The sequence below is a fragment of the Mus musculus genome, chromosome 1, assembly GCF_000001635.26.
Source record: "Mus musculus strain C57BL/6J chromosome 1, GRCm38.p6 C57BL/6J".
In the NCBI taxonomy this organism is placed as follows: Eukaryota; Metazoa; Chordata; class Mammalia; order Rodentia; family Muridae; genus Mus; species Mus musculus.
The window spans coordinates 107,423,410-107,440,614 of NC_000067.6; the positions used below are offsets into that span (position 1 = coordinate 107,423,410).

General features: G+C 38.4%; 1 protein-coding gene and 1 non-coding gene across 2 annotated transcripts in view; one reads left to right on the forward strand and one right to left on the reverse strand.

Annotated features, from left to right (window-relative positions):
• Serpinb7 (serine (or cysteine) peptidase inhibitor, clade B, member 7) overlaps positions 1–17,205 on the forward strand; it is a 30,001-nt gene that overhangs the window by 721 nt on the left and 12,075 nt on the right. The window contains exons 2-4 of the mRNA NM_027548.3: positions 4,822–5,007; positions 11,327–11,377; positions 11,918–12,034. Of these exons, the coding sequence (NP_081824.1) occupies positions 4,840–5,007; positions 11,327–11,377; positions 11,918–12,034 (336 nt within the window). The 5' untranslated portion in view covers positions 4,822–4,839. The remainder of the gene's footprint in view (positions 1–4,821; positions 5,008–11,326; positions 11,378–11,917; positions 12,035–17,205) is intronic.
• Positions 16,638–16,768, reverse strand: Gm24553. Its single transcript, XR_003949298.1, has one exon. It is a non-coding gene; the product is annotated as a small nucleolar RNA SNORA17 (small nucleolar RNA).

The following is a 17,205-nucleotide window of genomic DNA, read 5'->3' on the forward strand; positions in this document are numbered from 1 at the left end:
TATATTATTGAAGGTGACATATGTAAGTTTTCTTGTGCTTCATTTTAAAAATAATTTCCTTGATACTTTAATTAGATTATTATAGGAAAGCTTTGGTGAAACCTGTATTTTCTTGTCGTTGCTTTACTCTTGTTTTGACACAAATATATTGACACCAGAGGAGAGACAGAAAATGTTGTTAGTGTTGAAACAGTTCACAGCTAACCAAAGCTGTGATTTTTTCATCTGAAATTTCAGAACTAAGAATGTTCATGAGAATTTTCTACTTTGTATTAAGTTTAAAATTAGAAAACGTTTCTTACTATTTTGTAATTTTATATAAAACTTAGTCTATGGAAGAAACAAGAGAATATGGTTTGGGGATTACATTAAGTTTTCCTCTCTGTAGCCAAATTCTTTTGTAATTAAAAAGTTTGTTGTTTGTTGTTTTTGCTTTTGTTTTTGTTTAGTTTTTTTTGTCACAACATGATGGGTGACACTGTAGTGGCATCTTATGTGGCTTGAGCCCAAATTACTTTCCTTTACAACTGTCTTAGTTACATAACTAAGGACCAAGTGTTTGGCATATGTTGATGATTTTCCAAACATTGTTTATTTTTATTGGCAATTTACATATTTATTTTTAAGTTGCTGCAAAGTTTTTATAGGAAGAAGGAAAAATCTTTGGATGCTAATATTTATTCATCTCTCAGCAGGGGACATCATAGCATTATTCCCCTAGTCAGCCTTAAGTAAAGTTGTCTGTTTGCCTATGGAATGCAGGTCTCCTCTACAAAGAGGAGAGGGGCTTGCATTTAATGAACATACAGTACACCAATCAACTATGCAAAATATAATTTTTCTGGAATTTATTTCAACCTGCGTGAGCCTGTTAATGTAAGAGTGATTAAATGTATTTAGGGCTATCCATCATTTTATAAGTTAAGACTTCAAGATTTATTATTGTCTGGGAATGTCTTGGCTCATCGTTTTCTGTAATTACTTTTTATCAGTATGATTTGGATGCCATGAAATCCATCATATTCAATGAAATTAGTTACACTAATTTTTTTAAATGAGAAAATTCCTGTGTTAGTTTTCTTGTCTTTTTGATATAATAACCATTTTGTGAAACATTACCACGTTGACCAAAAGTTTAGAAAAGAAAAGCTTTTATTGTTTGGAATGTAAAGAATAATGTTGAAAACTCAGAAATTATTCTCTCTTTTTTTAACTAAAAAGTGTAAATTAGCAAGACATTTGTAACCAAATGGGAGAATTGGGGTTTAACTTGAAGTAAAATTTAACCTGATAGCCTCCGCTGGCCTAAAACCCTTTTAGTTTCATTTTAATGGCTCAGCCGCCACCATGTCAGTGTGTTAAAATGTTCCCACGGACACAATATTCCTGTGAGCTCTGGATGGAGCTCCTATGTGTTTGCTGTTAAGGTGATTTCTAAGAGCAATCCCATTCATTTGCACTGAGTGTCCACTGCCAACAGGGAGTCCTGAAACTTTTGAAGACAGAGATTCTAAACACATCTTGTAGAAGAAATCCTTATGCTTCTAAAATTAATGAAAAAAAAACCTATCAGTATGTGTTTAATTTTTTGCTTCATATTTTTATTAATTTGGTTCATGATTTTTCAAGTTACAGTTGTAATACTTATTCCTAAGGCCAAAATACAATTCAGTCACATAAAGGCTTAGGGACCATAGATAGTACCAGTGTCACTCAGTGTGCAAGGCTGGCCTGTCGTCACTCACTACCAAACCCATCCAGAGCCCCAATTGTATTTTCATGTTTCTCTTTTGCTATAATGTTTTATTTGTAGTGCCACTTGGAATCACCAGTGTTCTCTGTCCTGGATGAATTGGATAAGATATGAAATCAGTTAAATAATTTCTGGGTAGTTTTATCTAATTTCAATTTTGACATTGCTAGAAAACCCAAAGATTTGTGTACTAAATTACACCATCAGACCAAAATAATGTTTTCCTTCCTTCCCTGACTTACCCTTTGTTGTTGTTCCTCTTCTTCTTTTTGTTGTTGTTGCTGATGTTGAGATAGGGACACATGGTGTAGCACTTGCTAGCCTGGAGTTTACTGTATTGACTAAGCTGGCCTTGAATTCAAAGAAGTCTGCTTGCCTCTACCTCCAGAGTGCTGGGATTTAAAGACCTGAGCTACTGGATCCAGCTTCCTAAATAATTTATAAAAGAACACAGATATTCTTTCTTGGAATAAAGTGTGTGTGTGGTGTGACTGATTTTTTTTTTTGTTTTATTGGATAGTTTATTTATTTACATTTAAAACATTACCCCCTTTCCAGGTTTCTCCTCCGGAAACTCCCTATCCCATCCCCCTCTCCCTGCTTCAATGAGGATGTTCCCCCACCCACCCACCCACTCCTGCCTCCCTGCCTTCCCACTCCCCTACACTGGGGCATTGAGCCTTCACAGGACCAAGGGCCTCTCCTCCAATTGATGCCCTACAAAGCCATCCTCTGCTACATATGAGGATGGAGCCATGGATCCTTCCTTGCCTACTCCTTGGTTGGTGGTTTAGTCCCTGGGAGCTCTGGGGGCTCTGGTTGGTTGATATTGTTCTTCCTATGGGGTTGCAAACCTCTTCACCCCCTTCAGTCCTTTATGTAACTCCTCCATTGGGGACTCCGTGCTCAGTCCAATGTTTGGCTGCAAACATCCCCCTCTGTATTTGTCACCTCTGGCAGAGCCTCTAGGAGTTAGCTATATCAGGCTCCTGTCGCATGCACTTCTTGGCATCCACGATAGTTTCTGAGTTTGGTGACTGTATAAGGGATGGATTCCCAGGTAAGGCAGTCTCTGGATGGCCTTTCCTTCAGTCTCTGCTCCACACTTTCTCTTCGTTTCTGCTTTCGTGAGTATTTTATTCCCCTTTCTAAGAAGGACTTAAGCATCCACACGTTCTTTCTTCTTCTTGAGCTTCCTGTAGTCTGGGAATTTTATCATGGGTATTCTAAGCTTTGGGACTAATATCCACTTATCAGTGAGTGCATACCATGTGTGTTCTTTTGCGATTGAGATACCTCACTCAGGATATTTTCTAGTTCCATCCATCTGCCCAAGAATTTCATGAAGTAATTGTTTTTAATAGCTGAGTAGTATTCCATTGGGTAAATGTACCATATTTTCTGTATTCATTCCTCTATTGAAAGACATCTGGTTCTTCCAAGCTTCTGGCTATTAAAAATAAGGTTGCTATGAACATATTGGAGCATGTGCCCTTGTTATATGTTGGAGACTCTTAGGGTATATGGCCAGGAGTGGTAAAGCTGGGTCCTTAGGTACTATGTCCAATTTTTTGACTGATTTCTAGAGTGGTTGTATCAGCTTGCAATTTCACCAACAATGGAGAAGTGTTCCTCTTTCTCCACATCCTTGCCAGTACCTGCTGTCACGTGAGTCTTTGATCTTAGCCATTCTGACTGGTGTCAAGTGGAATCTCAGGGTCCTTTTGGTTTGCATTTTCCTGATGACTAAGGATGTTGCCTATTTCTATGTTCCTGGAATATAACTGGTAAAAATGGCAGTTTGAGAATATTCTTTTGGGTTACATGAATCATTCTCTGGGAGATCGTTATCTCCCACATTTCTGTTTTCTTTCATCTAATGACTGATCTGAAGATTTTCTTCTTTTCTGGAGTGACAGGTAGAAGTACATATGATTTTCTATTGAACGTCACTACTATAGTTTCTATTCAAGGTCATCTCATGGAATAAGGTAAAAGGTAGTTTTGAAGAATGAAAAACTTGCTCCAGTTCATGGAACTATTAGCAACAGGGTTGGGACAGTGCTGAGTCACATGAATAGCTATCATGTTACCAATGAAATAGTTCTCAAGGACAGTAGTTTGGATTGTCCATACAAATTCATTTAGTTTGCACCAGGTCCCCTGCAATGTTGAAATCACTAAGCTATGGAGAAAGTCTACAAAGAAACACTGAATGGGTCCTTGGGGAATTCCAGGCTGGTCTCATTGCTATGTATCTCAGTAACAATGTTGTAAGAATTCAAAGATAATTTTCATCCTTGATTCTATATTTGCTACTATAGCCTAATTGGCTCTTCTAGCAAAATCTAGACCTGTGTTGGGAAGTTTTCAGAATGTTCATGATATCTATAATGATTAGTTTATTTTATACTAAAAAAAAAAAAAACAAACAGAAAACAAAAACAAAAACAAAAAACAGATAGTGGTCTCTCAATGATAAATATATTTATGGGACCAAAGTTGAACAGTGTTTAAAATTAAGATGAGTGCTAAAAACATTATGGTGAACACTGGCTCTATGTATGAATATGAAAGCCATAATGGAGACACTGTGAGGAAATGATGTGATAAAGTATCAATGGTTTAGGAAACAAAGGCTATATTGAGTGGACTGCATGATGATGTAGCTTTCCTTTCAGGAAGTTATACTTTTGCTCTTCCTCAGTTTAGAAATGTGAGGCTATTTGAGAATGAGGAAATGTATGAATGTGCGTCTTAAAAACATGTCAGCAAGGACCACTGAAGATAGAGTACCCCATCAAAGAAGATCAGGACTATGTTCCCAATGGGAATAGAGTAAGCTGTTTTGTTGATGTGTCAGGGTGTGGAAAATGAAAGTATTCTGTATCACTGCCAAGAAAGTTTTAGAGTAGTAGAGCCAAGAATGTAGGTCCAAATGAAGCATCCCTTTTGTCCCAAGCTGCTTGATGATTGCACACAAAGTTGAAAAATGAAGCTTTGAGTTAATAATCATAATAAACATACGAATGAGCTCTGAGTTGATTTAATTCTCCATTGACCTCCAGGCAATACTTGGTTTCAAAATGGCCTCCCTTGCTGCAGCAAATGCAGAATTTGGCTTCGACTTATTCAGAGAGATGGATAGTAGCCAAGGAAATGGAAATGTATTCTTCTCTTCCCTGAGCATCTTCACTGCCCTGACCCTAATCCGTCTGGGTGCTCGAGGTGACTGTGCACGTCAGATTGACAAGGTTAGTGCTGCCTTTTCCAATCAATCCTAGGAATGAACTGTTTTCTCCAGGAAAATGTTTCATGATAAGCACTGGACTTCACCTCCAGTCCTTGCTATTCAGCTGGGGGTAAGAAGAAATAAATCTTGGGATGCTTTTAATCAACAGACTGCTTCCCAGAGTCCTTTAGCTTTGATGGCAACCACAGCAGGGTCTGGACAACTTGGTGGGGATGTAATTCTTAGGATGAATTAGGAATTATAGGTAAGGGTGTGGATCACCTGTCATAGTTTTAGAAAGCTTCAGGCATACCCTGTTTGAGAGCCACCAGATTAATAGACACAGCTTTGATAGAACTTGACAGAATGTCCCAGATTTGTTTTGTTTTGTTTTGTTTGTAGTGCTAGATATGGGACCTTCACACCTGCTAGACAAGTGCTCAACCACAACCTGATGTCCTAGTTTAAACATAGGTCACGTGGACACAAATGACAGTCACAGGCATCTAGATAATGGAAGGCTACCTCAAGAGGCTACCTCATCACCGCCTCTTCACCACTTTCAGAAAGTGCTTATTAATGCACCCTTGTACACAGCTCTAAAGAGCTATAGTCAAGGTTTTCTTCTTTTCTCCCATGAAATTATCAGAGAAATTCACCCACTCAACAGAACCTATCTTGCCATGCCTAGCTGTTTCCACAGACTCAGAAGCCATCTCTTTTTTATTCCAGTTGTACTTATTACTTTAGGTGAGAACTGTTGAGGGTTGTCTCTGTGTGTCTTTAAACTGTAATGATTTTCTCTATATCTGCATAACTTAATGAGTCTGCTGCAAGTGTGCAGCTGAGTGAAGTGGTGTCAGTCTATTGGGAAACAGGAATTGACAGCTGAGGTGGCAGAGGGTCATACAAGGCTACATCAGTGATAACTAGCTGTTGATGACATTGTTAACTAAAACCTCTGGAACAAGCCCACTTTTATTATTATAAAACATAATTTTATTGGGTATTTCCAATAACTCGCTGAAGTAGCATTATGATCTTGATTTTTATGGTGGGATTACCAAGCCAACTGTGTAATGATGGGTGACAGACTTGTGACTCAAACTCTGCCTGGCCTTTGAAAGTAAGTTTTCTTGAACTGTTTCCTGGTGAATTGAAAAAGCCACCATCTGGCTTTAGACTTCTTTCTACAGCATCATCCTTCACTCTCATGCATGAATTTCTATAGCTGCTGCTGTCATGATAACCCACAAGTAACATGAGAAGAAAACATCAACTACAGTCATAAATATTCATGCAAAGTTTTAGTCCTTTGTCACATGGCAATTTGGAAATTAGGCTCCCACATGAGTCTTGTTAGCTCCTCTGTAGAGCATATGCTCCCTAGCAATATGAATCACACATTTAAGTTTCAGGGGAACTTGGGTTTGATCAATGAAGTCACAATTTACAACTTCCTTGCATGTGTCTTCAAAAGGCACTTTCAAGGAACCAACGATCATCTTTCTTTGGATGCTCAAAATATCACAGTTGGTTATGTTCACCTTAATTCTTTTGTTTTGTTATTCTTTGAAATCCTTGTCCTGTGTATGTTCATGCATGTAAGTGTAGGTATACATAAGCCACAGCATGTATATGGAGGTCAGGGGATAATCTGAGAAACTGCTCCTCACTTTCCATTTGTTTAAGATGGAATCTCTTGCTTGTTTCCTCCATACAATGTTTGGCCAGCTAGATGCAAGCTTTCAGAAATCCTCCTGTCTCTATGTTCCAGCTCCCTGGGGAAGTGTTAGGACTCTAGACTTGTCAGTTTCTGGACCCCAGTTTATGTGAGTTCAGGAGATTCACATTCGAGTTCTCATGTTAGTGTGATGAGTGCCTTACCCAGTGAGCCACCTCCCTGGCTCAGTGTTGCTACTGTCCCTAACAGTGGAAATGCCTAAAATCAATCCTTTGGTTTTAGGAAATCTTTTCCCCAAACCCTAAAGCCTCTTTGCTTCCTGATATGTTTTGCTGTGATTGACTTTGTTTATAAAGCCGTATATTTTGCCTCATAGTTTTCACTTGGCTCTGATATTGACAACATTCCTATCTACCCCAACACAGAAAGAACAAGCATTTCTCTTCCCTTTGCTCTTCTCTCCCAAGTTAAATTACTATTCACTATGTCAGATTTGCATTTATCTTAAACCATGAACTTGGACAATAATATTATTTACAAGTTGTACAAACTTGTGTTTCCTAAGATCTCATTGGGTTTCCCAAACAGCATTTAAAAATAAGCACTGTAGTGTGCATTCCTATTGGAGCACTCTGTAAGGGGAATGGCAGTGTGGTGATTTGGCATCAGTACTTAGGAGCCTCAGGGAAACTACATCCAAGGCTCCCTCCTGCCCCATAGCTAATACGAGGATCACGAAACTCACTTGGCAGAGTTTTCAGTCCTTGTCATTATCGGATTTAACTTGATGACTACTTATAAAAAGACAAAGAATCACTGATCTCCTTTCATGTTCATAAGAGGCTATGGCAGCATAAAAGTAGCATTTCAAGTGGAAAAACAATGTTTCCAGTGGAAAAAGGAAGAAATAGCCTTATGATAAAGCCTTTGAAATTCTAGTATTTCTCTTTGTTTATCCCCATGCCACTCCAGACATGGTAGTATTATTGTTGAACCAATGTGTTTGTATGTTCAGATAAAATTGCTGTGTATCTAGTCAGAATTGCACTGCTCCAGATCTTCACAAGCCAACTAGGACTAAATCAGTATAACTAAAGCAGGGTAAAAATGCAAATAATGACATTAAATAAGTTTAATTGTTAAAACTTTCTTCAAAACTTAAGAGGTGTATCTTTTGAATGTTTATATAATTTTCATAAGCTTAGCTCAAAGAATACATTATTAGTAAGTAGCAAGACTGAGTTCTAGCATTTCACCATGAAATTTTATTATTTTTTTTCTTACACTTCAATGTTTCCAAATAACAGTCTACATACCCTGGCTTTAGGACTCTTTTGTTACAAAGGGGAGTTTTAAGAAGAGCTGAGTCAGCTATACAGTGAGTGTTGACCAGATGACTTATTTCTCCTCTTCACTTTGTTGACTAGCTTCTTTTATCAATGAATGATCTAAAAGCCAAAAGTTTAAAGCCCTAAAACAGCAACAACAACAACAAAAAAAAAACCCTGTCAAATTATATATTACAATTTACACTCACATGAGACTAACACACCATTAGCAGTGTTCTTAGTGCAGCACTGGTGGCCAAACCAGATGTCACTTCTAGTGTAACTCACCTTCATATTCTGAAGGTCAAACTCTTCTCCGTGGACCATTTCACAGAGCAGAAAACTACCCTCCCCTGACTTGTACTTCTCATTTTAAGAAAAAGGATACAAAAACATCCCTCACGGTCAAAATCAGTAGTCACACACTGGAGTCTGTCCTTCTCCTTACACAACTTTTCCTTTTCACCGAGAAGCAAGCTTGACTTAATTTCCCACACAAATGGTACAGAGTTGTGAGGACAAAACATTAATAATGAAACAAGATAGTCTGTGCTTTTCTTTTTCCTCCTTGGAAGTAGCAAAAACAAACTATTCCATGGACTAGTAAGTCCTTGTTGAAAACAGGCAGGACATATTTTAAAGCCACAAAGTACCCTGGCACATTCTGTCTTTAAATTTACTTTTTTTGTTAGTGGGAAGAGACAACTACTGTATTTTCTATGCCACTGAACATTTGTGTGTTTGGACAAGTCTGAATGGGAAAGGGAGTCTGAGGCTGCTCATCTTTGCTGTGAAATGCTAGGGAGAAAAATATACCAGAATTACTGGGTCAGGCAGAAGCAGCTACCTTGCTATCTGCAGAGACCCACATTGCAGTCAGGATTGCAGGGGTCCTAAGCTGAGTCTGTAGAACTGATCCATCAGGGCCTAGCAGCTACCTATGTTTTCCTTCCAGCTGTTGGAAGAGCAGAAGAGTCCCCAGCAGCCTCGGTGCTGTCCATTGAAACCGCATGACCAGTTACTATGTAGGACATTTTCCCACCTCTGAGGAGAAAGAGTATTTTGTATTCTTGCTTTACAATCTGTGTTTTATTCAAGCCAACACTACAGCTCTCTCATCCTCTCAGACAAAGAAGCATAAACAACCAAACCCAACAAAGTTTCACTTTCATATTCTATCTTATCTGGATTGATTGTTCTTTGATATAAAAAGTATAATAATTCAATTCAACTTAAAAATAAAATTTTAACTGAGAAACAATAATTATATATGTAAATATATTCATGGATCACAATGTGATTTATTGATCTATGCATACATTATAGAAAGATTAAATCAGACTAATTACTACATTCATCATTTCACTAAATTCGGTTGTTGTTTTCAACAGCACCAGTGGAGACATTTTCTGATAGACTTTTATGGTATATGCTCTTGAGGTATATGCTCTTGACCTTTTACCATAGATGTTTATCATACCTATAGATATTAAGACAAGGAAACCCTAATCCACCTAACTACTTAATCAGAATCGTCCAAGGATCTGTGGCTCACAGGCCATGCAGGTTCTAGTAAACATTTTGAAATATTTGACAACTGAGCGTGTGATGTATGATTGCCCGCAATTGAAACAAATTTCTTCTTGTGGGGAATTAGGGATAATCAAGTGTACATTGTAATTCAGCAACAATTTAACAGCATAACAAAGTTTCCAAATAGGCATAAAATAGTAATTTTCCAGTTTTGTTTAATTATAAATATAAAAGATTCCTATCCCAAATAAAGCCACTTAATATTAAAATTTCTAAACCTAGACACATAAGAATTTAGAAAGCTCTGTAGATATAATCCTGAATTACAGGAAGAAATTCTGAAAAATCCCCATTCTTCTGCCAGAAGCTACCAAAATGTACCCTTGAATTAAGACTCCATAATCCAGAAGGTAGGTTGTGGTGAGAATGGATGTTGTAAAGATGATGACTTTAAGAAAAGCTGCTTCAGAGATGAGGCAGTCATCACCATATGTATGCCTGCCACCACAGAAAGATTCTCCATCAGTTTAAAATGCCCCTTACAAAATCAAAATCACATTTGATACAAAAAGAGAACATTAAACTTGGTCAACACAGATACCTGAAGTGAATCTTTGTAGTGCATTGCTGGTGCAGGAGAGCATGTAGCTATGAAGACTAGGGAAAATGGGAACAGAAGGTTGAGTTTCTGCACCTACAGGAAACTTAATGGGTAAAATAGGAATGTAGCCAAGTGATTTTACGTTTGATATTATTAATAACTTGAGAAGAGTGTACATAGAGGGTCTCATGACAGGGACCAGGAAAGATGAGAAGGATTCAGTCCCTGACATGGTGAAGAATACTTTCTTTGAGGACATGACAAATTCAAGTAAAACTTAATATTAATTCTTAAAGTGAAATTTGAAGATATGTAGAGATTATAGCTGTATAAAATGCAAATGGAGTTCATGATTCCAAAATTAGTTTAAAAATGGGGAGGGGGCCAGATTCTGGTAGGCAAGATTTAAGGAAGCATTACATAAACCCATGAATTGTTGACCTAAATGCTGACCCAAATGCTCCAATGAACCACCAAGGTGAGGTGCGGGTGTTGCATCAGCCCCCAAACAATATGGTTTGCATTGTGCAATGCTTGTAGAGAGCATTGTGGTAGTATTTCAATGGACTGGGTTGAAAACTCTTGTGTATTATTTGCACCGCTGTTAGTAACCTTCTGCTGCTGTGACAAAATACCAGGGAAAATTGACCTTTAAGGTATACAGGTAATTTGGCTCCATGGTTTCAGAGGTTTCCATTTGTACTTGCTTGGCTGTCATTCACTTCACATCAGTAAATCCCTTTCCCAAGAATCCATGAAACCAGAAATCCAGAAGGAGATTAAGCAATGGAGGGATTCAGAGCTCTAATAATCCAATGCACTTTCAGAATTCTCACCTCCAAACAGAGCTCAGGAGACTAAGACTTCAAAACACAAAATTTGGGGACTTTTGAGATAAAGTATTTCAAAGACTGTGTTTACACTGAATTTACTAAATTAACACAAATCTATCAATCATGGGTAATCTAAGTTAAGTTAGTATGTTGAACAGGAAAAAAATGATAAAGATGAAAAGTAGAGGCCATTTTTCTGCTTAAGACATTGACATTCATTTGGAATTGTGAGAAAAGTAAGCTCTAAGACACTACTGATATTGAACTGACACTAGATGACTTTTTCAGAAAGTAGGGTTATTTTCAAAATCTCTTGCTAACTGATCTGATTCTGACAGTATTTTTTTGTGTCAAATCTGCAGGCACTGCACTTTAACATACCATCAAGACAAGGAAACTCATCTAATAATCAGGTAATGGAAACAGATTCCTTACAGAAAAAAAAAATTAGAAACTAAATGGGAGATAACTCTATATTTTGAATATGTTTTATTGCTTTCTAGTCTGTTAAAGCAAATAAATCCACTCCAACTCCCCCAACTTCAAATATAGTTACATAAGAATATCAAATATAATTTTGATAATTTAATTATTAATTTACTAATATTCTGTTTTTTGCTAGGTTGTAGTAAAATATTGATGATCAATCAGCCTTTCTCTTCTGTCCTTTATAGGTAAATTAACTTCTTGACTAATTAATTGGTATGTGTTTTGGACTAATTGATAATATCCTATTAATAGCTTCATTTCACTAAACTTTTTTTCAGTTTGATTGCAGACAATATGACAAGAAAGGGTAAAAACACTGATAAGTATGAGGATTTGCTTGCTGTTTTTGAAGCAATGTTTTCCAGTTCTTTTATAGAATAATATATATGATTTATTTCATGTTAAGTGATAGTATTCATCTATGCAGTATGAAATTGAATTTGTATGCTTCTGTTTGATAACAGCCAGGACTTCAGTATCAATTGAAAAGAGTTCTTGCTGACATAAACTCATCTCATAAGGATTATGAACTCAGCATTGCCACTGGAGTTTTTGCAGAAAAAGTCTATGACTTTCATAAGGTGAGAAAAATGCATATCCCAGATAGTTACATCTACTTTAGACTTGAACCTTGTCCAATCTATCATATGAATAATGTCTTTTACCTTCCTATGAGGCATAAAATATTATTTTATTATTGTTGATGCTGCTATGGTGTTCAACATATCACCTTCCCGTCCAGTGAACTCCCATATTCAGGATAGTTCAACTGATGGACATACTATGAAGACAAAAGCTATTGCTAGTGTAATGAAGCTGAGCTGTAACAGGAAGTGGTAATGGGGCACACAGGGGAGTTCATTACTGTAGAGATGAGCTTCGGCTTCCTTTGAGCAGGTCTCCTGGGACAGGTGTGACTCCCAATGAGTTGAACCCATTTGCCAGTTTGTTCTCAGTGAGTCTCCTCACTTTTCCTTCTAGTTGCTTGTTCTTGGTGATGTTGTTTTACATAAGTACTTCCCAAGGAGGTATAGCCAAATAAAGCCAGCCATTGCAGACACTGACAGAGAAGAAGCTCAGATTTAACAAGAGTTATATAGGTCAGTTGACTAATATTGCTGAATGGCATTGAGAATCAATGCATCATCACAGTACCTTGCCTACTGAAAGGCTATGAGGTGCAAATTATAATCCCTAAAATACAGCACTAAGCTTACTTTGGAACCTTCATTACTGTGATGATCAGAAACTTCACTTGGTTAGAACTAGTAAACAGCCACACTTCCCATATTTCTCTGGGAATGTATCTCCCTTCCATTTATCCTCTCTTCAATCAACCATTCATAAAACTCTGTCTCTATGACATCACCGGGTAAATCTCCTGTATCTTTGCCAACTTTCTGTCTTCCACCCAACCATTACTGTTCCGTCTGACTGTCACCCACTCAAATTCTTTGCCCCTCCCCAGAACCACTCCCAAATCCTTTGGTATCCTGCCAATTACGGAGTAATAGGCCTCTTTTTATTTTTCCATCATTTCAAAAGGCTTCTATGAAGTTTTAAGAGAACCATTCTGTGTGTTTATCATATTTTATTTTTTTACTCCCATGCAGATTGCTAACTCATTTAGCATTTAGGAAATGCTAAATCATTTGTCTACTATTTGTCTACTATGCTATTACTATACTTTTTACAACAGTTTTGTGTGTACTTCTTTTTCCTGACTCTCATAGCATGAAAAGATATCGCATCAAGAATTACATGAGGCACAGTGAAAGCAAAATTTGATCAAGAACATGGAAAATAGGGAGATCACTCTTTAAATCAAAATGTAATTCTGACACTTTCCTCCCACAGTTTCCTCCCTCTAGGTCCTTTCCATGTCACCACCCTCCTGCCCTTACTTTGCTTCCCCTACTTTCAAGTTGATAGCATCTTTTTCTTTAGTTATTATGGACACACACACACACACACACACACACACACACACACATTTGTAACCAAATATATATTTGAAACCAAATAATTGAAGAACCAAAAAAATACAGAAAAAGTATATACATATAAACACACATGTATATTATTTGTGTGTAAATGGTTTCAGGGCTGGCCTTTTTACATTGGACAACCAATAAAGAGGCTAATACATGGTAGAGGTTGGTTTCCCTCTCTTCAGCTACCATTAATTACCCATTTTTTCCCCTAGGGGTTAACCCCTTCAAAAATTTTCCCTTTTCAAGTTACCATATTTTCTAATATTGCCAGTATTTTAATCTTTTTATGTAGTCACTTCTGAAAGAGACTGTTTCTCAAAAGATTTCTTGGTATTCTTGCTCTTACAGTCTTTCTATCCAGTCCTTCTATATTTTCTCCAAGCCATCGATCCAGAAGCTGTGGTGTAGATGTTTCTGTTGGGCTGGGCTTCCCATGATCTAGTGATCTCTATATTGCATCTAGTTGTGGTTTTCTGTGATAGTCTCCAGTTGCTGTAAAGAGGAGCTTCTTTGATGAGGGTTGGTAATTACATGTATCTGTTGGTATAAGGATATGATTTATAATGTAGTTTGAAATATGCTGCTCTAGGAAAGCGGTAGTAATATATCTGCTTCTAATGTTAATGACCTCACTTTTCTCTCCTACTGAGGGGTCTTAAGTCTAATTAGAAATCTCTTGGGTACCATCAACATGTGAGTGCCACTTATTGCACCACTCTTTATATATTGCCTTCTTGGTGATTAGCTTGACTCATAGGTGTTTCAAACATTCAGACTGCTTAATTTTTCTCTCCCTTGGTAGCTTACATAGTACATTCAGGATTGATGAAAGTTAGACTTTAGGAAAGAGGCTTCCAGTTTAGATCCAGCTCAAGTCATTTGAGTCCTGTGTCCTAAGCCTGTGATATCTTCAGCAATAGCAACTCTCACTCAACTCCTGAGAGACAAGCAGGACTATATCAATAATTTATATAGTTTTAGGAGTCATTTTTATTACTCTCAGTGGCCACTCAAAAGGCAGTTTCTCATGCATGGTTGTGGGATTTTTGTTAGTCCACAGTTTTTATGGAGAGCATTGTCAGCTCAAGTGACTTAACTACCTCTAATGTATGTGTGTGTGTGTGTGTATGATATATGTATCAATGTATATATTATACACATACTTTGTATAATTTTAGGCAAATATAAGATAATGATTCCATGAGACTTTATCAAGCAACTTTAGTGTTATTTGACCTCTCAAACATAGTATAGTTAGTTATTCCTGCTTCCCCTTTTATTTTTTACCTTTTTATTGATTCTTTGTTAATTTTACATCATGCTCTCTAATCCCACTCATTTTCCCTTCCCTTGTACCCTCTGTCCACCCTTGCAACCTTTTCATCAACAAAGATAAATAATTTCACTGTGGAAGCTGTAGTGTATCACAGTGTGCCCTACAGTATACTTTTCTGTCCATACTTCAAAGTCATTTGAAATGACTTTGTTTGGTACAAGGCCTCTGGTTTCGGATACTCTATCAATTCTGCAACCTCACTGGGACTCCTCTTGGATATCCTGTTGTTTCCTTGTGTCATGGAGATCCTGAAGTTAGAGAAGTATAGGACTGATCCCTTCGTGCACTCTAGTAGTTCATCTGGTGTTGATGTTGGATTGGGCCAATTCACAGACCTGGATCTGGGTCTGAGAGGTATCTAAGCTGGTCAACCCACTGGCTCTCCAGATTTTATGACCTTGTGCTACCAACCCTTGCAACCTGGGCTAGCTCTACAGTTCGGCATAGGAGAGGTTTAGTATTTACTCTCCTGAGTGTTGCAACTGGTGAAGGATATGGCTAGTTCTCCCACTCTAGTGATCCCAGGGACAGTGCTTCCAGCTGCCATAGGTGGTGAGAGACAAGGTAAAGGAGAAAGGTGTCTATATTGCTCATGCCACTGCACAGCAGACAAGTTGTGGGGTCAGCTCGCTCATGCTAACACCTTGGGGCTGGTTTACTTGCAAACCCCCACATCCAGAGTCAGGTCTACTGTACAGTCCAATCGGAAAGTAGGATTTCCTCTCCCAAACACTGCAGCAGGTAAAGAAAAGGGCTGTTCTCCCAACTGTCATAGGTGGCAAGGAGCAAGGGTCAGTAGGGTATCTGACCATTGCTCTTGCTGCTTAACAACAGACAAATTGTGGAACCAGCTCTCCCAGGGTCACCTCTATTGTGCTACCCAAGTGACGAGCAGGGCCTGCTCACCCAAGTGCTGAAACAGGTGAGAAGTAGGGTCAGCTTTTCAGCTCTCACAAACTCTAGGAGCAATGTCTCCTGTCTTCTGGAGGTGGTGAGGGGTAAGGGGGAGGAAGGCTATCTTTTCTCTTTCCACCCCATTGTCAGGAAGATTAGTGGTAGGGCTCATGGTAGGATACTCACATCATTGGGTTGGATCACCCTTAAGTCCCACAGTGTGAAGTACCACTCTTCTAAGTAGTACAGCTGTCTAAGGACAGTGTCAGCTCCCCTGATTTCATATTCTCAGGGCCAATACTCCCAACATGCACATGTGATGGGTGGGGACAATTCTGTATAGCCCCCAGATACCAACATGTCCCTGGGCTGAAGCCTGGACCAGGGATGTCTACATGGCCTCTGTTGGTAACAGGCCATGGATCATACAAGACAATGGACCCAGATATGGACCCCAGTGGCAACACAGGCCAGGACCCACTATGGACCCAGGTGCCATAACCATCTACTCATAACAGGCTGTTCCTCAATCCCTCGAGTCAGCATTTCTGCTTCTCTATGTTGTGCTCACAGCCTTCTGTTTCGCTTTCTCTTCCATTTCTCCACTACTTACTTGCTCCTCTTAGTGACACCTGCAGTCTCTGAGTGTCTGGAGTCATCTCAGTAGTCTCTGAAGTATTATGCCCTACTTATGCATTATGTTACTGGTGAGGGATCATCTCAAGCATGTTCTTCCCCCTCCTCTAGGCTTGCATGGCACTCGACTGGTGGTCAGCTTATGCTAGCTCCATGTCTGGGCCCACCTGAGTGGCCCCACGTGAATGTCATTTGTCTTAGGCTTATTCCTGGGTCCATGTTGCTAGGGTGGGTTCTTCTAAGTCTCCACCCTGGCAGCCCTGTTCCCTGTCTTGTACCTCTGGTGCCAGACTGGCTGTAATCTCTGGCTCTCCTTTTTCAGGGAACGTTAAGCTACTAATCATTCAGTTGTTCACAGGTCAGAACACTGAGCATAGACATGGCCTCTACCCTCTCAGTTAACTATTGATGCACATAGGATACAGCCTCATCACCTGTAAAACTCTAGAAGCAGGACTTCTATTATTTTCAATCATGTCTATACATGTGTATCTTTCTGGGGATATGTACTCATGAGTGTTTTTGGAAACATGCAACCTATAAATGCTGAATCAAAAGAACCGGAAACTTGAAGAGAATTGTAATGAATACATTGATTTATATATATGAAAAGTTGCCCTTTTAAGGAAAGCTCAGGAGGTCCAAGCTCGCCAGATATTTACAGACCTGTCAAGCTTTGAGAAACTTCAAAAAACCCTAAAGAGTAAACACTTCCAAACCTTTATTAAAAGGCCAGTGCTGACAAGCTATACAGAACACTACTCAAAAAGAAAATAAATGCCTAATTTACCTCTGGAATATGGATTTTTAAATTTTTTAATAAAACACTTGCAAATAAAATTCAACAGCCTATTAAAAGAACCATTTACAATGGCCAAGTGTGACTTGTGTC